This window comes from Diadema antillarum, unplaced genomic scaffold (genome assembly GCF_040938485.1).
Source record: "Diadema antillarum isolate AM-2024a unplaced genomic scaffold, OU_Dant_1.0 seq00002183_RagTag, whole genome shotgun sequence".
NCBI classification, from domain to species: Eukaryota; Metazoa; Echinodermata; class Echinoidea; order Diadematoida; family Diadematidae; genus Diadema; species Diadema antillarum.
In genome coordinates, this window is record NW_027272820.1 from 369,934 (window position 1) to 394,408 (window position 24,475).

At 38.5% G+C, this 24,475-nt stretch overlaps 1 protein-coding gene across 1 annotated transcript; it reads right to left on the reverse strand.

Moving 5' to 3' along the window:
* Nucleotide 1: 1 nt before the first annotated feature.
* LOC139714174 (sushi domain-containing protein 2-like) lies at nucleotides 2-24,086 on the reverse strand. Its single transcript, XM_071625892.1, has 18 exons — nucleotides 23,982-24,086; nucleotides 18,428-18,555; nucleotides 17,939-18,247; nucleotides 17,651-17,669; nucleotides 17,152-17,309; nucleotides 16,038-16,200; nucleotides 15,298-15,549; nucleotides 12,390-12,690; nucleotides 11,392-11,721; nucleotides 10,696-10,985; nucleotides 9,835-9,969; nucleotides 9,329-9,496; nucleotides 8,682-8,945; nucleotides 7,891-8,142; nucleotides 6,775-6,951; nucleotides 6,062-6,277; nucleotides 3,658-3,787; nucleotides 2-2,506 (listed from the first exon to the last, which is right to left on the reverse strand). The coding sequence occupies exons 1-18, from the start codon at nucleotides 24,043-24,045 to the stop codon at nucleotides 2,434-2,436; spliced, it is 3,429 nt and encodes a 1,142-aa protein (XP_071481993.1). The 5' UTR covers nucleotides 24,046-24,086; the 3' UTR covers nucleotides 2-2,433.
* Nucleotides 24,087-24,475: the final 389 nt, after the last annotated feature.

Genomic DNA, 24,475 nt, shown 5'->3' on the forward strand with positions numbered 1-24,475 from the left:
TCAAACAGAAAATACATTACTTCAAGAGATGACTTTTTAACCTGGCCTTAAACTCATTAATTAAAACTGTTTGTCTTACAAACAAAGGGAGATTATTCCATAATTTTGGTGCAGCGTACAAAAATGCCCTGTCGCCAAGAGTAACTTTGGATTTCCCCGATGGATATTTCAATAATGTTTGATCCCGTGAACTTCGAAGATGATAAAATATTTGAAATGATGTTTTTAACTCTACAGGTTCCTGTATGTACACTGGTGCACAACCCTATAGTTTGAGATTAGGATTGATTCGAACTATTAAAATGTCAATACAGTAATATGTACTGAAAACAATCTGATGGAACTATAAGTACTGGTGTACAGTGCAGAAAAGGATTATTTTAGACAATTTGTTCATTTCGACTAATTTTGGTATTCGCGTGACCGATTTGTCAAGAAACGTGAAAATTACATAAACTGCTATGGATCATGTATAACTAAAAAAAAACAAGCGCCATCACGAAATGGGAACGTATAAGCCATCCAAAACATTAGAAATTGAATTGTAAAGATTTTGATGGCAGAGCGGAAAGTTTTACATTATTTCTAAATGATAAGATGACCCATTTCATTTGAAAAAGTGCAAATCTTGCATAACTTGTGTGTGTGTGTGTTTGCCTTTTTATGATTACGCAGTCTGTATGCCACTACATAGAAAATGGCTCGCATTTCTCTGGAATAAATGAAGCTGAGACACTCGACAGTATAAAAAGTAGAGATTTCGGTAAGTTCTATCAGTTACTGAACGCCTTCGTTACTTTATCATTTTACACATCCAATTTCAACAACATGCTGGCTCAATACGTCCTTGCTCATGTTAATCGATACCTTAAATTAGCATATCTCAGCAAATTAGGCAGCAAATTTCGTTTCAATTTAGTTTGCAAAAACTCATGTCTTACAGCGAAAAGAGTCCTTCATCATTCGATAACAAAACCATTCATACGCATATACATGATATATTCGAAGAAATATCAAACGTGATAATTTAAATGATAATGATAAGGTCTTCTTTACCCAGGGTAGCCTCTTCAGTGTTGCCACTGCTCTACCAGAGGGCCCTGCAAATCTCGAGTATCACTAACTTTCGAACTCAACATTGCGAAGACAATTTCGTGGCATAAACACGCTGATATAATAGTTTTATTGTGCATACCGTGCTTTACAGCCAATGGTTTGCGTCGCCCAATGAAATAACGAAATGATTTCCATTCTGTAATTATGTTAAAGTCTTTGTTTTCACTGAAAAAGAAAACATCAGTACTAAAATTTTCTGCTTCTTATATCATATTTTAAATAATGTAGACAATCGCTGAAGGTTAAAGAAACCAGACTCCTTTGAAAATAAATCCCAGTTATGGCTGAAAGGGTAATCCTTCCCATGAGTGGAGAATGAATATATGAAATAAATATTAGATTACAATAGAGATTATGAATGCTAATTTGATGATTACTGTAGTAGTGTCCACGAGCGTTACGAAATTAAGATGCTAAGTAACGCTTTCTTTTAGACCGCCGCGAGAGAAGCATTGAGAGCCTGCTAAATGTCACTCTCACAGTATTGTGAGCACGATCTTTGATCCGTTTCGAAGTAAAGGATACTTCTTGAAATTGCGAATATAATGATTAAACAAATCCTTTGGGTGGTTTGAAGGTCAGGGCATGAAAGCATACATTTTCAATGTATCGTGATTTCAACTCATTATAGACCGAGAATCATTATGGACGTCTTCTTCATACTGAGGAAACAAAACAGAAATAAGAAAACTTACTGACAGACAATTTTTCGTCTATCACATGTTTGTAATTTTGTCTTGTCTCATTGCTTTGTAGCTTTAATTTTGCTGCATTCAGTTTAATCAATCTACCTCATACATCAGAACATGTGACAGACCCTGAGATGACAGGAAGTGATACAGGAAGGAATAACCACCTAATTTGATAATCACGGGAGGTACTTCTACGTGAGAAAAGGATAGTACTGGTATGGATGCATCAAGTTCATCTCTTGATAACTATAAGAGCATCTTTGGACGCCACTGAAACTGAGAGTAATTGCAGATACACTGATAGCGGTGTACGACTATTTTATGTTTGTTTATCTCTTTCCTTTTTTTTTTCCTTTCTCTCTTCCTTTATTATCTACCCTTTCTTACTTTCAGTATTTTTCTCAAATCTGATGCAGTATTTTCATCTGTAACTACATTTCGCACAATTTACGTGGAATTTCTATGTCGGCAATTGTGTTGTTTCGCTGCTACGAGCAATCCTGCGTCTCTTCCGTGTGATGAATGACGTCGTAAAGATCTTTGCATCCTAGTCTGTCCTGCATAAATTCCGAACGTCAGACGAATGCTTTACGTAGCTAGTCGGTTGTCGTGCCAACTGTCAACTTTAGCATGACCATTTATCTTTTGCATTGTAGGTGGGATTTTGAATAGTTGTCCACACTCCTGACCTGCGTTTCCTATATTGATACGGAAAAATAGAAATAGAGAATGTAGGGGGCGATCAAGGCAAAGCAGTTTATTTTCATCTTAATATTTACTTTTGGGTTGATTATGGCAAGTTCATGTGGCATTTAGGTAAGTTTGGTAAGACGGAGAGTCAACGAACTATGATCTCATATAGCATGTTGACATGCACTCTAAAGCGCACATGATATCTGAGAGTATCCTTCCGAAGCTTTCCTGGAGTACGTACAGTGTGTCCATTATCATATGCAAAACACAAAAATGTTGAGAAATTTGGTCCACACTCTACTTTTGTTACTAATAATAATTATTGCTTTCTTTGATTAGAAACAACATACGTGGTACCATAACCATCATACTAATGCCCACTTGAATAGATCAACAGGTGACTTTGCAGTCTATATATCAACAGACAATGAACCCAATGCTTCATTCTCGATCTCTGACGCTGAACAACACTGAGAACTGCAAGTCTCATCAAATAACGATGTCAACAGGATATTGTGTTCAATTAAAGAAGTGTGAATCAACATAATAACCCTCGACAAAATATGGTGTTCTAATGAAGTACTTCAGCGAAACTGCTTTCAATCATGCACAGCGCCCTGCACCAGGAAATACTGATGACAAACAATCATTACAATGATCTTTCCCGAGGCTTATCACATACCTGTGAGAAATGGTGCAATACTGATCCTCTCATGACGTTGATTTTTACAATTCTATCGAAAATTTGTACAAATTGAGGATGTGTACAGTTCTGGTCGAGGTGGGGATTTAGCTTTTAACGTTTTGCGAGATATTCAGAAACCACTCTATGAGATGTCAAAGAGCATGCAATTTTAAGGGGTTTCAAAAGTTTATTTGATGAAAATTGGTTTTGAAATGGCTGAGATATCCAAAAACAAGGTGAAACAAAGAGATCCTAATAAAAGGCGTGGCCTGTAGTCTTTTTGTTATTATCACTTTTTGGGATATCTCAGCCATTTGAAAACCAATTTTCATCAAATAAACGTTGAATCCTTCTTAAAATTACATGCTCTTTCATATTTCATAAGAGGTTTCTCATTATCTCACTTAGGAATGTAAAAAATATGAATCCCCACCTCAACCAGTACTGTACAGCCCCTTTAAACTAACTCACTTCCTTTCCTCTTTCTCCTTCACGTGGCGATTTCTGGTGACGACACAGGCAGCAGCGAGGGCAATAGCGAGCAGCAAGACGCCCACGCCGGCAGCGATGGAGGCGCTCTCAATGGCCGTCAGTTGTCCCTCTAGAATAAGAATCATTAATTTATGGTGTCAGTTGTGAACATTGGAGGAGAGTGCCTTCAAACTTCAAGCTTCTAATCAAGCTCATTTACATTATGAAAAAAAAATCAAATACAGTTGACATCTCACTGTACACGTGGAAGCGTAACATATTCCTCACTGGTATTTTTCCGCCGTTGACATTGGTAGATCTCTATTTTTCTATCTCCCTCACGAGGGATCTATTCTATACAAGAGACCCAGTGGATTTTGTACTCTGAGTATCACAAGTTCACCTTCCACTCATTCTTGCAAACTATCACTATAATAGCAAAATTGGGGACTTTTGGGCCTCCAAGGGGGTATGGTGTCCATGTGTGTATTCTGGATGACGCTGGCGATAATAACTGCCAAGATCGTAAAAAATTCAACCTTGTGTTCTAAAAAAGAAGATCAAATCGTTGACAGTTGCCCTCTATGTTCCCCGGCCCTCTACGGGGCCACCCCTAAAAATTGACCATAAACAAACTTGAAAGTACATTCACTGTACTTCCTACGAGCATATCTGGCTATATAAAAGAATATTTTTTAATCTTTGTTTTCGGGCCCTTTTGTCCTCTGGGGCCGAAGAAGGGGCATGATGGCCATTTGTACGAATAATTATACATTTATTATCGTAGCGATAAATACCCGCAGAGCTTGGTGACAAATTTGACTATGCGTTTCCAAGAAGATGAAAATGAAAAGATTAGTGTCCCCACTTTTGTCCCTTCCCCCATTCCCACCCCCCCCCCCCACCCCGGCCACAACTGCATCCCTGGATCCACCATGAACAAACTTCAGTCATTGATGTATTTACTCATATAGCACCAACTAAGTTTTATCTTTCTGGTTCTATATAGAAAATAAGTTTTTTTTTAATTCTTTAATTTTGGGACTTTGATGGGAATGGGGAGCATCCATTTGAACAAGTTGAGATCCTATTACCCAAGGGATATTCCCTGCCCAGTTTGGTTAATATCTGTTGCGGAGTTGTCAAGTTTCAAGGAGAAGCTGACAATGTAAGAAGTTGAGGTACGACGCTCGGAGCACAACACACGACGCTGAATAATCGCATTAGCTCATTGGTTCAAGTGAGCTAACAAGCTACAACGTATTTCAGTAGGTTTTCAGTAGGTTTCTCTCACTAAATTAGTATTTCATATGCACTTTGATTTCTGTTTCGTTTCCCGAATTTTTAGGTCATAAATCGATGTCATATACCTTCAGACTATATCCAGGCTCTATGATAGGTTACATTTTTTAAAACTGGTAATCTCTACTTGTTACTGTCTTGTTTGAATTGCACTGCGTTCGAGTTATGTTCTAAATTTCATTATGCTTATTTTGTGTCACGTTTATACTTGAAAAAGGAAATTGAAATGTAAGTTAGAGGGCCATAGTATAGTCACGAGAGCAGTTTTCATATCTTTGGTATTCTCGTGTTTGTGCATTTTCCAAAGGGCTGTATACTATAGTAACTCCTAGGCGAAGAGTGATCCAAGTGATTTCAAGTGTAGTCTTTTAGGTTGGTCGGACTAACAAATTACAATTTGTATATTTATATATATAAATAGATATTACTCATATAAATATGTGTCCAATTCTTTGGCTCCTGCGGTGTTTATACGACTGTTTTAACACTTGATTATATATATATATATATATATATATATATATATATATATAATGACACTTGTAGTCCGCGTGTTGGTACCAGCATAGAAAAGATGACGAAGTAGAATGGTAATGCATTTTGACAGTGCAACAGTGCTATTTATTCAGACCAAATTTTCGACGAATACAGTCGTCTTCCTCAGGGTCGACAATGACAATTCTGAAAGTAAACAAGGTGACTCTATTCTCTATAGAGATTGTACTATTATATAGAGAATAGAGTCACCTTGTTTACTTTCAGAATATTGTCACTGTTGACCTTGAGGAAGACGAATGCATTCGTCGAAAATTTGGTCTGAATAAATAGCACTGTTGGACTGTCAAAATGCATTACCACTCTACTTCGTCATCTTATATATATATATATATATATATATATATATATATACATATATATACATATATATATATATATATATATATATATATATCATGTTATACCTAAATATCTATATCAATATCAATATCGAATAATCATCATTAGATAGATTAAACAAAAGATTTTTTTGTCACTTTGGTGTCCTTGATCTTAAATACTTTAAATCTATGATTTCTCTGTCATACCAACAAGCAATACTTACCTGCCTGCTTGACAACTTGATCTGGAGAGGGTTTATTCAAGTGACACTTAGGACAAGGCGCGCTCCATTGCCCGTTCTCAAGACAAGATATCGTGGGCGCGCCCATGAGACGGAAGCCCTCGTAGCACGAGAATACGACTTGAGTTTCCAGGCATGTTCTTACAAAGGTTATGTTTCCGTCGGCGGGAACGTGGGGCTCAGGGCATCGGTCCCCGACTGTGTAGGGAGGAGAATATCATATGTATCTCATTTTGTCATATTGGCCATGTCCATTATCCGGTTGATCACCAGCTTCAAACTTCACTTTACTATTACAGTTGCGTCACTGCGTGCAGACTGTCTTAGCAAAGGTGGAAATTGAACGTAGGCCTACATATATTATTGATATTACTCGCGTTTCTCAATTACTACTTTATGTTGAAGTCTATAGTTAACGAGTAATTAGTCCTGTGCCAATCCTTGACAGTTTGACTTACAGTTACAATCGAAGACAATCAACTTCATTACCAATTCTGGATAAAAATTTTGTTTTTGGGGTTTCATAAATTCAACTCATGTACCTATTTTAATGGTTGACTTATAAAGTTGTCAGTAAAGTTTTCAGGTCTGATTAGAGGACCAGCAAGGAATAATCAAAGTGCTGGCTGACGGCATTGTTTCCAAATTGCTGCGTTCATGTTCTTAAAATATTAAAAAATCAACGTAGATCTCACTTGGTTCACAAGATGGCGGCAGAGCTGACCATCTGCCAGTGGCGTGGCATCTTATAGCTTGAGATCCGCGTAACTCGAAGCACTCATCACACGTAAAGCCAGCCACGTCTCCAGGTGAATTCCCGCTTACTGTCACTTGTCCGTTCGCCATGTTAGGAGTCAACTCACCACACGTAACTGTGGGGAACAATAATGCTACATTACAAGGAAGTCATGCAAGGCAATTATCACTATCAGCAAAATCACTATTTATTTCTCTTTTTTTCTTACTTCATTCTACTGCTCCTGAGTTGTAAAATGGCAACGTCTATTATTGAGTGATGTACTACTCCCTTGTGCTACACAAACACAAACTTACGATATCTCGCAAACATAGAATTTGCGCCATGCAGTGTGGGATGTGATCTGCTTATGGCTGACGCAAATTTTACTCTTGAACAAGAAGAGTACGGATGCCAGTTTCTCAATGCTAGAGTCTTTAACGCATATCATGATTATTATAGAAATTAGCAAAGCAAAAATTCATACAGTTATTGTAACTCCCTAATCAATGTTGATGGGGGATCTGTGGCATAGACTAGCTCTTGATGTTCATTTGCAGGTCCCGAGTTCGAATCCCCGCTAGTGTCAAGTGCTTACATTTTTGGACAAGATGTTTTACCCACCATGCCCCCTCGACCATCAAGGTGTATGACTGGGATGGTGACGATATAGGGTAATATGCCTAGTAATGGCAGGGTCTTGGATAAAGGAAACTAAATTATCTTTAGTTGATGTTTTTAAAAATGATGAATCTTCCTTGAGCATCTTTTTTTTCACAAAGAAATTTTATTCACATATAAACATTCAGATACAAATACATGTAACGTTACATGATAATTGTATGAAATAATAATATGATTTGACAGGCAGTTACAAACAGTCTAAAGGATATTGATACGATACAGTTCATATTGGAAACAAAATCTTTAGTTTTTTTCTGATATATATTTCCTTCGGTTGCTTTAAAAACTGATAAAATTGGCAAAAATTTAATGATTTCTTTTTGTACACTGCAAAATAATATCGACTGTTGACACACCATTATGTCCCGTACACATCGTAATGCTCCCTTACCTGGTGCCAGATCTTCTTGGATGTGTTTGAATCGACCAACTAGAGCTAGAGTATGGCGTGCAAATAATTCGCTACCGGTGGCCTGCAAGTCAAATCTGCACATCATGTCTTGTCCACATACAGTGCTGGCGTTATTATCCTCCAGTTGAACGTCGTTCACGGTGAAAGCTGGCTGATAGGATTGAGATGTGAACGCCGATTGGTTGAACCCGGTACGGTAGAAGAAGAGTGACATGCCTGGAAGAACCTCCCCTAGACAGAACAGGCGTTAGCAAACAAACATAGGTTGTAGTTTCGCATTTTTGAAAATTGACAGCTTTTAAAATAAATGGAAAGAATGATAAATCCTCTTAAAACGTGATTTTACCAACATAAGTTTTTAACCCCGATCAAGGCTACTTTTTGTTGTCATCATGATAATTAATGAGCTAGCTTTCTCAAGCACATGTCCATTATTCTGTATAATGTCACGATGCAACTCGTAATTTTCTGTGCTGAACATCGTGGTGCCTTAAGATTTTTGCGGATGTTTGCAAAAAGATAAAATAAAATTTATGAAATTCATTTGTTAAAAAAGCTGATTTTGTTATCCAAACATAAGCATAAACTGTCTTCTGATTGTTTATTACCAGTACCCTTCATAGACTTGATGGACCTGATTGATTTTCCATGGACTCAGAGCCCTGCCTAGGTATTGCTTTAATCTCCTACTTCATTCATGTTAAGATCAGGTTTGTACAAGTTTACTCTACATTACCTAACGATTCTTGAACGATTTCTTTGAAACTTACAAGTTTGTCCAAACTCGCTGAATATTTTCTCCAGTGATGAAGACAGTGGAAGGGTAGTTCCATCTGGAATTTGAAGGTCATCACTTGTGTCGTCATTCGACGTGCCGAGCAATCCCTGCGTAGTCCCTCGAAAATGTGCTGGTAACTTGACAATGACTGCAAGGGAGCCCTCAAAAGCCGAAAATTCAAGACTAATACCGCTTGAATCGAAGACCACCAACAAGCCTTCTGTCGATAAATCGTCACCCGAACGTACTGTGACACCTAAATGGGGGCGAAATGATAATGATCATACACTGTATACATCCAATGACGGTATAGGGGTGTCGAGATTTCCATGCTCTCACTTTAGAGAAAAGTTTAACAGGTAGTTACAAAAGGTTGGACCACTTGTCCTGGTATTACCGCGTTGATATGTCTGTTGTGTGTGCCAATGTGCGTATGCGGTTGTTATTTCTAGTTGTGTTACGTGCACAACTTACCGTCCCGCAATTTGACCAAACATCGTTTATTGCACAAACTCGTTTGAAACGATCAGTTGATGGAATTGACTTTGCATTTGAAATACTTTCATTTTACCCCTCTGCTGTCAAGCAAGTGAGAGCAACCATATCAATATTTTTCTTGATTACATACGTTCAACATACCTTTTAGTCGCCATTCATTTAGCACCTGGAAATCAAGCATTTTAAATTTTCTCCCTGCCCGTCGGAAGTACACATCCAGGCTTCGTCTTGGGTTGACCTCCACGTGGATTACATCGCTATCTCTAGCTGTCATTGCCATGGCTGTGAAAATAGTGCCCCTCTGGCTGCCTGATTAAAAAACAAAAAGAAAAAAAAAAGAGTCATAATGTTAAAATCCTCAGTGATTATCATATTTATACCAACAATTTTCAATCTGTCCCTATGTGAAATCATTAACCATAATCATATAGTTACAATATTACCAATGTGTTATCATTGTCACTATCATTGCTGTAAACTTTCTTTTCAATACTTTTGTCTCTTTTGAACACACTTTAAGTGGGTGTAGATGGTATTATGTGTGTCTGTATGTGTGTATCGAGAAAAAGATAGAGAGAAGGAAAGAGAGCGGGGGGGGGGGGGGGGGCTAGGAGACGGAAGAGGGAAGGCACAAAATATCGCCACACCTTTCAATGGTACGCTCCTGGCTTGAAGCACAAACTCTCCATTACTGCCATTGACAAGTGTGAACTCTCCGAAACCATTGAAAGTGTAATTCAGCCCGTCAAACGTCATGTAGTGTGGATCGCCAAAGGCACTTGCTGCATGAAAGAGAGGGAGGAAATATTGGTATGTCAATAAAGGGCGTAGAGTATTAATTTGTCATGATACAACCGCAACGAGATACACCGTATATTATCTTCTTTTATATTTCGTATAAATACAACCATTGTCAACGCGTGTCTTGCGGGCTACTCCATCGGGTATTTCCTCTTTCATGTGGAAAGGGATCTTCGAGGCTCTTCCACACAAGAGTTTTCCATAAACCGAAGGAGGAACCAACATTGACTATTGACAGTTGTACCTACATACCCTCATTTTGACTGATTTCATCGAGTAGTGTAAAAACAGCTCTTATGGAGTAATATGCACATGCTACTCATCTCGCAAACATTATTATTCAAATTCCTGACTGAATAAGATATCTTGTATGAATACGTTGGTAAAACAATATCTGAGGATAAATATAACGTACTTAAAAGAGAGCATCTCAAATGCTACACTGAGACTCACGCCATGCGTTTGCTGCCGCTGCTTCACTCAGCCATGACCACTACTTGGAACATTACCTCCACCCTACCATTGCTAGTTTGAGTACATTTCTATTTTATATTCAAACAGTATCTACAGTACCGGGATATTTATTCATATTAGAAAATGATCACGTCTTACAATCAAAAATTTGCTCGTGAGGTTGTCATTTTCATCTTTAAAGGAAAACATGACGTCGCTTACTGAACAAATTATAATTGTCATGAAATATTCACCTATCTTATTAGGGGCAACATAGTCGTAGCAGGTTTGTGCTGGACGCACACTGTGATAAAGTCTGCACTGTCCCCTCTGGCCTGACAGCACATTGTCGGACGAGCCACAGCACTGAAGGAAAGGCATCACATCCGCAATGTAGTGGGACAGGAACGGAACGCGGCCCGTCGACCAGAAGGGGAAACCCCCGCGAATATGGGACCGGATGGAAATCCCGACACCAACAGAGTCTATGTCCACCAAATTTCCGCCGTAGTCGTAGCAACATTCTTGACCTGCTCCTTGAGAGCTGGAGAAATATTTTTAAAATGCGTATTATTAATGTGTGTTTGCGAAAATCAACATTTCAGGAGAAGTTGATGCTAAGAGAGGAAAGATCATTCGTATCAACCATGAGCCTATCAAGTGATAATGATAAATGAAAACAATACCTCATGGTATCACTTATAAAAAGTGCGAAACTATGCGTTAAATCTATCATATTGTAGACATTTATTTTGTAATCATTCATTCATTCAATCTATATATGCTGAACCTCTGATTTAAGTAAATTTCCTTTAATTATATGAATTGAAAGGTAAATCACATCAGCACCTAATTCCTTTCTCCCACTTGATCCGCAGTATCATAAGAAACTTCGACAAACGGGGAGTTCGGAGAAAATAATTTCATTGTAATCATAATGAATAGAGTACCTCGGAGTGTTAGTGGTCACACAAAAAGCCGTATGTCTCTGCATTGTACACATTGCATTGTTTGCATGCTGACCGCGGCAGTCCAAGGAAGTGGTGAACGCGCCCGTGTCACGACGAGCTTGCCTCTCCGCGCATGGACAGGGAGGGCGTCCTTCGAGAAAGAAAGGAGCGGCCTGCTGCTCACTCGCCCACTCCTGGCACCACAGATCTTGGTTGACGGGAGACAGCCAGTTCAGTGGGTGAATCTTGCTCCAAATGGAACGTCTGAGCAGCCTTAAAATGACCGTAAATTTGTCTTTTAGTAAAGTATCCTCAAAATTTACTTTGCATCGTTACCAATATCATGAAATGTTCATCATACTCTAAAACTCCCCCTCCCCTCCCAATCGGTGCTGCAGCGATGGTTCAATTAAGTAGGAGTGTCGTTTATATAATTATTACAAATGCAAGTCATAGAATATGTTTGAAACTCCTTCAAGTGTACGTACACACTCATGCACATGGAACTATGTGAAATCTTATCAAGACCAGACAGACAAACAGAGAGACGGGGAACAAAAGGGAATGGAAGGGATACTGGCATTGAACACAGATTAAACCAACAAAATTGTAATAACTGACATACAATTCCGTGTAGCACCTTACCAATACTGTACCAAAGATAATGCCGAAAGTTTGTATTTAGATCTCTTCTGAGGATCTGAATCTCTAAACTGAAAAGATCATGCGTTCGATCCCTGTCCCGCGTACATTCTTGAACATCATTCCCCCCCCCCCCGCCAATATCCCTCTTAACTGTACCTGACAGAGCTTGCATGGGTAATGACAGGGCCTCTGTACAGCAATGCTAGCACAGAGGGATGGCTTCCATGGGAACTCAAGTCCATTTTTTGTCATAGACGACGATGATTATGATGACAAAAATGTTATTACTAGCATTATTACATTATTAATATTATCATTATTATCATCATCATCAAATATCAAAATGCTCTTACCTAGGAAACGATGATGTGCTATTTTCGATGATACCAACAGCCCCGACAATGGCAGATTTTCTAACATTACTTGGGTCCAGTGAAAATTCGTATGGCGTGGCATTGTTCGGTACACCAGTTGCAATAGTACGGATGCCCTGCCATGATACAATTCCAGTTTCGATATCTTCAGAATACTCAAAGACAGCGATGGAGACAGTGTCTACTCCCCTTAAAGCTTCCGGTGCCCACGTCACGTTCATTATACTTCCGGGTGTAGAATTCCAATCCGATACCTGGACCAGTGACGATATGTCGTGGGCTAAATACGAAAGAAAAAGTTATATGATGCATAGATTTTGGTTGAAAGTACGAATACAGGTCACTCCATTGCAATCAAATATCATTCTCTAAGCTTTTTGTTATCTTGAGAGTCACATAGCCTGAGCATTCGACTGAAAACTTCACACACTTTTACAAAGATAAAGAGGATATAATGAAAAAATATATTATGTTCTTGTTTCAAGCTTCAAGCCCTTTATACGGCTGTACAGGTGATCAACATGGTAACCAGAGCTTTTTACATCATTTATATATCCACGCATCAATATGACTTTTTCAGTGAAGAGTTGTGTGATGACATTTTCACCTTTGAATATCAATCACATGATATATAAAATTCACTAAGGGGCCTTTGAACAAAACCATTTCATAAGTGTTTGCAATCTTATAACTATTCATACATTAACATATAAAGACAGAAATGGACATTAAAGACTGGCTGTCACTAAAATACACCAAGCGTATTTCTGTCAGAACCCCGCTATGCCTTTCCTTACTAGTACATGTATATCATATTGGAAACACGTGTTGCTATACATCCTTTTAAAAAAATACACTGTATTAGCGATAATCATATTGAGAGAGATTCACCACAGAGCTGTTGTTGGGGCTTCACACACAAGGGGACTCACGTTCGCTAAATTTTAATACACTTTGTAGTCACCATTTCAAGCTCCACTGTGTATCAATAAATAGCCACTTGAGTTTCTGAAGTTCCTATATAGGACAAGTTTAAAGTCATTGTTTGTTTTTTGTTTGTTCTTTCTCTCTTTTACTTTGTTTAGTAAATATTGCTGATTTTTTGCATTTTGTTATTAAGATGAAGCGCTTTGAGTCTGTACAGGAAAGGCGCTGTACAAATATTGGTTATAATGTGAGGCAGAGCTCATTGGACCTCTGTACACGTTAAACCTATATGAAGGTTTGGAATTTACAAAAATGATTAGGAAGGTAAAATGTCTACGTTTTGTTTCCAACAGATGGTTAATCTACAACTTTTTGATACTAATATTGACCACGCGAGCTTTTTTTCTTTTATTCAACATGTGGTGTTCGCTATGTAGGTCATATGCTTGAAAAAGAATCATCATTAATAAAACAATTGTTTGATTCACTCAGATTTCTTCAAGCTTTGAGCCGAAACAATAAGTACAACGTTTAATTCTTTGACTTAGATCTTGATGAAGGTTTGGATTTTGAGATACGTTTAGATTCCAGAAATAGTTTGTCGTAATTTCTCATCGGAACTACATGTTTATATGATCGGGCTTTAAGTAATAATAAGAGATTAGACCACGGGAATACCAGGCGGAACAAGACTTCCCCACATCCGCAAACTAACACCAAATAGCACGCGGGACATTCCTGTGTACACACAAGTTTGCACGGAAATAACACCTGTGCTATAACAAATTCAATCCGCAATCACGTTTAAAAGCTATACTATGACTAGCACTATAGGGGTGTCGGAAATATCAGAAGCGATGTATCTTCACAATATCGTTAAATCACTTCCTCTGACAGATAACATGATAGAGAGAAGATTGTTGAACTGGAGGTTTTAGTTGATGAACAGAATAGAAGTACAAATGAAAATTTTCTTGCAACTGGCTGACAAAGTTGTCCTTCATGATGTAAGCACACAAGATTATTCAGTGTTTCGAAAAATAGTAAATAATAAAAAACCATGCGCATACATCGTACATTATATGCCTACTCGGATGGGATCCGAGTTCGGTACAATCCAGTAGATATCTAGCAATCAGGAGATCTTTAGTTATAATCAAATCCGAGTATGTATGCCCGTGATTTTGTTATTTTTCTTAATTCTCATCTAGAGAGTATGCTCACTCCACGTAAATCGGGTCGCCACCGTTCATCACGTCATTGTTTTTGACATTACATTCTTTTCGAGATAGATCTGGGTATCTGGACAGCTAGCCATCTTTGGGTATATCTGGACAGCTAGCCATCTTGTAGGGTATTGGAGCTGTTGCAACAAAAGGTCAACGTAAGCCCCAACAAGTCACCCCTCCGGTTCACTTTTACTACGGTACGTCCTCGCTCACACAATCAAAAAGTCCTTTAGTTCGACTTACGTAGGTATACAGTGTGACGAACGATCCAACTATTGTCAACTTGGTTTGTTGTTTGTGTGTGTGTGTGTGTGTGTGTGTGTGTGTGTGTGTGTGTGTGTACTAGGTTATCTTTTATGAGTTGAATATTGTACACAGAGAGGTTTAAAAATGATAAGAACTATTTCGTAACCTGTTACTCAGGCCCGTAGCTGGGATTTTATTGGGGGGGGGGGGGGGGGGGGAGGTCAAAATATAGTGGACCTTTCTGAGAGAGAGTGAAGCGGAATAGGATCAGGGAAGGGTATGAAAATATTATTATTATTAAAACTGGCCTGCGCTTTAATTCATTTACGAAAACACTCTGCAGGTATGTTTTACCTTTTCTTAATTATCATAAGTGTGTACATTGTGTAGTTTAGAACAACACGCTTCAATCAACTCCAGCTATCACAACGTAAGTTGAATATAATCACGGGAAATCGACCATGTCAAAAGAAGTTCGAACGTACTGACAGTAATCCCGCCAAGATACGGATAGGTCAGTCCATCATCAAGCGACATGTGGACATCAGTGAAGCCAGCAGTGAATAGAGGAGGGGTCACACACATGGCACGAGATCTGGACAGGACAACGCCATCGACGACGACGCCGTCAAATTTGCATTTGATGCCATGACGCGACGCATTAAGACAAGGACCAGCCAGCAGAACCGATGTGCCTCCGAGCATGGGGATGGCGAGGGGATGTATTGACAGGAAATCTGTGCAGTAAATGCAAACGTGTCAGACTTATATGATCACACGACTTACAGTTTTTTTCCCACTTGTATTCATCTTGAAAATGACAAAATGCCCCGTTTTACAGCGACAATTCATGTTCAGCATGCTAATATGACATGTATTGAAAGTTCTAGAATTATCTTATGATATGAACACTAGTAGATCATCCTTTGCCCACATTGTGTGCTACGTGAGCTTATCTTATACGTATAACTTACCAAATCTATTTTCTGCAGGTGTTACAATTTCCAAATGACAGACATCAACTACAGATTTTCCGGACTAGACCAAGTTCAATTAGGGTCGCACATGCAATTAGGTTAAATTCAATTCAATTCAATTCAATTCAATTCAATTCAAGTCAATTATCACTTATTTTCATTACAACAAAGATAGAAACAAAAATACAAAGCATATATTACACAAATCGTATTGTTTAATCAATTTGTAAGAAACACATAAAGCATACCTGTCCTTCCACACGTTGTGTCCCGTATGACTGCACCATCCACCTGATACACCCATGTTCCTCGCTCACCTGTATTTGAGCCAAGATCGATGTCGACGATATCGGCTGTACCCGAGCCAGGAATGATGTGATAATTTTTTCCATTACCGGCGTTAAACCCAGCCTGAGAAGAAGAAGATAACCGATATATTGAAAGTTACGGTCAACTGAAATATTGTAAATAGATGATAATGTTTAATTCTGAAGATGAAGAACTGACAACAGTGTGACAGGAAAAAAGCAACAGGATATGAAGAGTTTGTTCGCAAAAACCGATGTCCATAATTGCCAAATGGAGATATTTGCGATCAAAGGTCATGAAAAATAAAGAGAATAATAAGGAAATTTTTGCTTCGTTTGACCATGGGCCCGTTGCATAAAACTTACCGTTGAATTTCAATGGTAACTACTGTCAAAATTAGGCATCACAGCCAATCAGCATCAAGGATTATAAAATTTACCGCTAATTTGAAGACTTACCGCTAGAAAGGAGCGGTAAGTCCAGCGGTAAGGGTTTTATGCAACAGGGCCCATAACTTCAAAAATGTACCTTTATATGTAGTGACCAATATATCATTCAAAAGGTATTATTTTGTACTTTATGACAGAGACCGTTCTTCAAAATCTTCAAAAATGGACTTATCGGTTTTTGCGAACAAACTCTTCATATAATTACAAGCCTGCGGTTTCTGAAATGACCCATTGATATCTTCGTATATTTTCTTCCCGACAATGCTTTGCAGTGATAAATGAGGTGGATATCATGAATTGACTTATTGGCGTAATTTTCCGTACTGTGTATCAATATGCTACTTTGCGCATATTTCCCACGCAATGATAGCCAAACCGAGGAGGAGGAGGAGTTATTACATTTGTCAATAATTAACAGTCTTCATGTTAATCACCACGTATATACGAGCTAAATTAGGACAACGGAAAAAAAAAAACCCGTGACATTTCTTGGATCATATTATTTTTGCCGCCCTTCTGTTTACTTGTCGCCAATTCAGATGTTGTATGTGATGTCATAAGGAGCAAGAATGGCGCACAGATGAATGCGTCACACTCTTCCTACCTCCGCTGCTATACCCCCCAATCCCGTTGCGGTGCTGTAGCCATTGTCTCCACTATTTGCACCCGAGCCACCTCCGGTCCATGTTATGGTGTCGTAGATGAATATAACGCCGGAGAAATCTCCATCAGTCACGAGTACACACTGAAAGGTATTTTTGGCTGCAAAGTGTTAGACAAATAATGTCACATAAGTACTGAAGTGACCACCGAGAAAATCATCATCAATGAATGCAAATTAAGGTAAAAAGTAAAAAGTAAAAAGTGAGAATTGTGATTACGTTGCGAAGAGAATGGGTATCAAGGGCATGATAAACTAGAACAGGATGGCGAGTAAGCGGGAAAGAAGATAAACCTGACGTACAAGGTAGATCCGGATCACAAGACAGAAATGCCAACGATAATGACGGCAATACATAACAAGAGCAACATGATTATTCTCCTAGAATTTTACATAATATTATCTCTATTCACGACTCAAAGTATAAGAGAATTTGCTCCACTGTAGGTAGCTATTGACGACTTGCGAGTATCAAAGGAGAACGGGAAAGGGTACACGTGACTCAGGGTTAACAACACAAAGAAAATAATCTAAAATAAACATGCCTGGATCACCGTAAAGGACAATTACATTATTTCTGTAAGAAAGGCATTCATCATTGATTTCTAGTCATACCAGCATTGAGTTTATGATGAGTGTAACTGTGCCATTAAGCAGGAGAGGATAACATATATGTGTATAAAATTGGCTAACTTCGTGAAACGATACTTATATAGTCTTATGGTCATACCCCCGACAAAGGCGAATCAACATCATAAAACGTCACATTCTCCCATGTCGCAACGAGTAACCACGAAGCCTGAAAGAGTTCTTGTTCGATGAACATGTCGCGGATGATGCCATTTGCTCGACTAAATATGGCTGTATTTTCATTGGTCGGAAGTTCTTCTCTGAACATGACATCACCAGCACCCATGTAAGGATCAGTGTTCACATCTGCCCAGAACGGAGCGATGATTACATCGTTTGTCAGCGGGAATCTGATGGGCTCAAACTCTCTAATCTTGCTTTGAAATGATATGGCACCGTCTATGTTAATCTGAAAAGAGACGAAAGGGAATGAGTCAATGCCTTTTATGAAACAGGCTGTAAAAAACAATATTAGCTGAAAAGTTCATTTTCCGGCTGTGTGCTTTAGTGCATTATAAACAATCTCCACTTTAACATCAAGCATTGGAACGAGTTTCCACTTATCTTCCTTTTAGCGTTTACCACTTACAAAGAGGGCATCATAGGGGATGTCGAAGAAGGTGAAGGATGTAGATAGTATGATGGGACCTTCATGACCATCGTCCAGTCTCTCAAGAAATGTGTCACCAACTCCATGTCCGAATGGAAAGAGCACCCCTGTGACAATAACAGAGAAATGATTCAAGATAAACCATACATGTATGTTTGAAAGCTTCCGGAGCTTGGATTACTACTCTGAAGTGCCACTGACAAACATGTACAGTGTCATAGGAGAGAATTTCAAGAAGGCAACACTGATTGTAGACCTAGGAAGATTGAAGTGAAATGCTCTTACCTGATCAATTCAACCTCAATCAGATCAATCAATTATCAATCAATCAATCAATCAATCAATCAATCAATCAGTCAATCCATCCATCCATCCATCCATCTATCCATCCATCCATCCATCCATCCATCAATCAATCACTCTATCTATCTATCTATCTATCATCCATCTATCTATCTATCTATCAATCTACCTAGCCATCTATTTATGTGATTATTCTGGGGAGATTACATCGTCGCCTAGTCTCATTGGTATAACATTTTTTACGGTAAAACAAAACAAGGAACTTCTGTGAACTTATTATTCTTTACCGATTTCAAAAGAAAGCAAGCTCTCATTCAGAGTCACTTTCATTGTCAAGCTTGAAATAGTTAAATGAATCTGAAAACATTGGAACGACATTGGGTAAATAGTTAATGCTTAAGCCAGCCGATAGATAATACTATAGTCTTAATAGTTGGACATAATAACCCAGGAAGGGACCTCTCACAAAGCACGCTAAGGGGATAGAAAAAATGAATACATATTGGTTTGGACGCGATAAAAGTCCTTGCAACTTATTTACACGCTGAGGAAGGGAATCTAGTTACGAAAGCGGATATGCCCCTTTCCTTCAATACAATCTTGGCATTACTGGACGTGCATAATTAACCTACATATCGTATGTCATTTCAGGGATATCAAGGTGTGTCAGTCGCAGGGTGTATAGATGTGTCATGGTTAACTCTCCAGATGCACTTATCCTATTACAAATTTTGTTTCGAGGGATTCATAATTATACTAAATTGAATATAGATATGATACAAATGGGGTTAGTCATGTTCATTACTCTAAGAGAATACATAGTTGCACTACCGATGCTGAATTTTGTAGCGAGCAAAAAGATAGTTAAAGATAAAAATGTGCAGGTTTCATGAGCTATGAATGTTTGACGATGATAAACACATTGCGGTTTCAATGTTTTCATCTTTCTTTTTCTTTTTTAAGGGACCAGAATATTGAAAATGATGGCAAAATGACCTTAGATGATAATGTGTTAGCAACAATGAAAGTTCAAATACATGAAGGCAATCATTTTGACGGCAATACACAACAGAAAATCTTTGATCTGAATTTAGAATGGTTATCATGATCGACAGCACGAACTTCCTAGTATGAATCCATTGCTTTCTATTAAAGTATATCATATTAAGTATGATAATTTTAGGCAACTGTTTTATTTTGAAAGACATGTATTCCACGTCGCAGCTAGATTAAATATTTAATCAGACATACAGAGGCACACATTCACATAAATACCTAATCTAAAATACGAAAGGAAGCAAGTGATTGTATGGAAGGAGAAGGAAATAGTGAGAATGATTTCCACCTCATTTAGACTACCTGAGGTGGAAATGGTAACGGACGTCTAAAATGAGCAGTGAAGCCAAGAACCAATCAGAGGATGACACAGACAGGATGGATACAAGCTAGAATATCCTTCTCCTAGGTTCAAAGGGCTTACGCCACCTCCCTTCTTGTCTAATAGAATAAATTGTCTCTTTCAGGAAGATGTCGTGGCTTACTTTCTTTTTCTCGAGAAACAAGGATCTTTGTTTCTATTAGTGCTGTTTCAATGAGAGCATTCTATGCCTTCGGATGAAATATACAGCAATAGTAATAACAACAATAAAGGTATGATAACAAATACACACTATATAGAAAGAAGCTGAGGTTGTGCTAATTCATAAATGTCATCTGAATTAATGTACAATAGGCTTGGATGGTGATAAACGTGTATACCAACACAAGAAGAGCCATAAACTGCGCACTAATCCCGATAGGACATATACTTTAAAAAGTACAATAGGAACAGATATCGCACCAGAACACAAAATGCAACGCATTAATTCGTCTTTTCGACAAGTTTGGAGATACAATGCTGTCAAAGTTACAATTACATCAAGACTTTTCGTTAACTGCTGATTTGTTTATGAGTGCATGTATTAAGAATGTACAAGAGATTTATAAGTACAATGTATTATAATCTCACTACAGTTATTCTTAATTTGGTCGTACATACGTACATACAATGTATCATAGGCAAGCAATCCCAATCGTCACACTGAATATAATACGGATGCAGTGCTCAACTAGAGTGTTTAGATTTTGTTGAGCACTGCATCCGTATCATATTCAGTTTGTCCTTCCAAATTGTTCAAAAGTTGAAATGATGAATGTATCACCCTGTGTTTTGTATTTCCTTTTCATTGATAGAAAAATCAAATGATGAATACCAATTGCTGGATCTTTGAATATAAAATCGTATATGTGATGCCAAATTTTCATAACCAGAAGCTAGATCGATCCTGATAAGAATTCTGGTGTAGAAATCGTTTTCCTTTCACTGGGTTTATACTCCTACCCCAACCTACCCCCACACGTCCTCTTCGTTGCCTACTTATTCCTTAGCCTGTTACTTCTTTTTTTTTGTCATACACTATGACATGAACAAGTATTACAATGATTAAATTGTACACAATCTTACAAACAGAAAAATGAGGAAATGATATACACGCAGACATCACACACAAAAGCAAAATTTGTGTCTTACAAACGGAAACATGTAAACATATTTTGCAGACATTGCGCACACAAACATACACGCAATCACACGCACAGACAAAAATAAAAATCACAACATTGCAGCTCTCGGGCCTTGCTTACTATCTATCGTATTCTGGTCTACGGATGATATATGTTTCCATATATCTTTCCCTATCAGTTTGCATCTACTGCATTACTTCCAAGAAAAAAAACCCCGTATACTCAGCATCTTTAGACCAGATGGAGAGTAAATTGAACTTCATTAGTCCTTTTAAAATCAGGTGACTCTTTCATCTAGGACAAACAAAAACAGCCATCAAGCATAATTCCTTTGCTCGTAATCTCCTAAATAATAGATGATGGCTGTAAATCTAGCTGAAATGAATTTTTCAGAAGAGGATCATCAGGAACGTGCACTGACATTAAAGTCTACCGGCAAACGAAAGTACCCTTGACTTCCTACTGCCTGTACTTCCCAGATTATTAGTCCAGAAGTAGAAACTAAGGACATGATTGATAGAAGGGGTGGTCTTCTCTGGACCAAGTAGTCACTTCCACCCGTCATTAAAGTGAATAGTAGGCCTATCTCAACAGTTGACTTATCTTATGACCCTCTCAACATGGCACAAATGGAGAAACTCTTTTTGAAATTCTGTTTAAGCTGGATGGAGGAAAGCAAGGCAGGTCTTAGGGGACAAGTTAATCTAATGCCCGAGGAACATTAAGTCCTGAGCCTACAAAAACATTGTGGATATGAGCCACCAATGGCTCTATGTCCATTACATATGGCTCTATGTTCACTATGAGCTGTCTATGGAATCTAGTATTTCTCCGCAGTCGAGACAAATCAGATGAAAGCAGTCGAAGACGCCATATTGAGCCCAGTGAAATTATCAGACATCGTAGCCTGACGCAGGATGATACTCTAGCTGACACACTGCTTCATCAAAATTTCTGTTCTGTATCAATGCGCTTTGAAACGGTATAAATGTTATTCATTATATAATAATCTATTGAAGGATGATTCTCCGGCAGCCTAATCTCTTGCTAAATGACAAGCTAATTGCACCATGGCTCGACGAACGGCAAGCGTGAGATATCCTAATTCTGCCGCTCCATACAATGATCTGTTGTAGGACGACAATCAAGCTTCCAACAGCTGCCAAGTAGTCCATCCGTTGTAGGATTGCAACCTGACACTGTATACCGCTTGGTAAGTTGCAAGATGACCCTTCGGCTGCCCACAGCCTGACATGATGATGGCAGATCTTCCAGCTGTCCCACATCCCAGGACAGGCACTTCCACCCACAAGATCCGTCACATGCCCAATTAAACTTGACGTGATGAAAAATAATTTTTGATCTGCCTCCTGCAGCCTAACCAGATTATCTTTTGTACCAGGGGTGGCATCTTCAGTGTTAACACAGTTCTCCAGAAGGTTTTACCATCATTATTACCTCCAGCAATGTCAGATACCCACTTAAAACACCTGGATGAAGAGGGAGGTTGTTGGTAAAACATCTTATCCAAGGGTGAACGCGCAGGGCAATATTTTAACCCCACACCGTCTGTTTACTGATCCAGAACTTTATTCACTATATCACGGCTCTCCCACGGACGCAGGGAAATTCTCGAATCAGAATTTTGCTAATGGAGTGCGGTAATTCAACGTCTGTCAAAGCTGTTAAAACTGTTAGACCTTCTGAATATATTCAACGAATGCTTTGAAAAGGCGATAGCTTGCTCCAATAAGGCAATGGAGCTAAGCTTGATATGCCACATTAATGATTCGACGGGTCCCTCAACCTTGTCAGTACTAAATATTTCGATCACAGATATTGGAGGAAGAGATGTTTCCTCGAGTGACAACTCATTCGAGATGAATTTCATGAAGAAAGAGAAGGGTGGTTGTCCTCCGGTCCGGTGTATTGCTTTCCAAACACCAAAGGAAGTACTTGCGCTCATCATATTCAGAGCAGGTAAAGGACGATATGACTGTTCGAACAATGACCAGCCGTTCTGTAAATTTAGTGCTGGAACCTAAGAAGGCCTACACGAGACACGAAAGCCTGTTGACTTCACTTGGAAAACGGCAACCCTATCTGTATGGTGTCCATAACAGTACCAAGTTTGACCAGCAATTTTGCTTGGTTTCTTATCACTCTAAGAAACGTTAGAATTACAAAGTCTGAAGTAAACAAGTAGATGTATTTTGTCTGTGACATAACAAACGCGATATTGCGATGATTCTTCACTTCACTTTCTGTATGCATCTACAATATATTGCGAGAGTATTTGACTGAAAAATATCGAAATCACGCCAGAGGATGGAAAGTGCTACCAATATAGATTTCGGAGGGGCAACGCCTACTTATGGGTTGGAAGGTGAAGGAGAGAAGTGAAAACATAAACCCCAAAGCTTTCTGATTGGCAGGTCTCTTTGGAAGCTGAAGCAGCAATATGTTATGTGTGATATAACATATACATACATATTATTATATATCCAAATCACGACGCCAAGGAGGAGTATAGCGTTCGTTCACTGTCACGTCTTAATGTCAATACTAAGTACCCTAGATATAATAGATTTCAGCATTAAAGTGGAAGGATTGACAGTTTTGTTGTTGTTTTTTACGACAAAAAAAAAATCTCCCTCTTCAAACATACCTTCACAATGGGAACAATGTAGAAGACACATGGACATCACTAGCCCAACGGTTAAGGCACTCATCGTTGGTCGTCTGATGATGTTTCTGAACCCTGAAAATCACAGCTTTCTGAAAGAGTCGACATAAATTATGATACATAAAGCATACATAAGCACACATAATAGTGCATGTTTGCATATTATATACAAATATATCATATTTCACATACATATATGTTATAGGTTATCATAACATGTTAAATGTCACGGAAGTTCTAACCTGCACCAAACTATATTCATATCACTGAAATATTAGATTTACCACTATTTCTTTTAAAATGCTGTTGATGAATTACCGCTACATACAAGGTCATGAGAAAATAATTTCTTCCGTATACTCTACTCAACGGCTACATTCTATCCATGAGCATCAATTCAGCTGTGTAGAACTTACTTTCATTACCGACTGTCCGGACACGACTGGAACAGAAGCTTTGGAAATAGCGGATAAGTA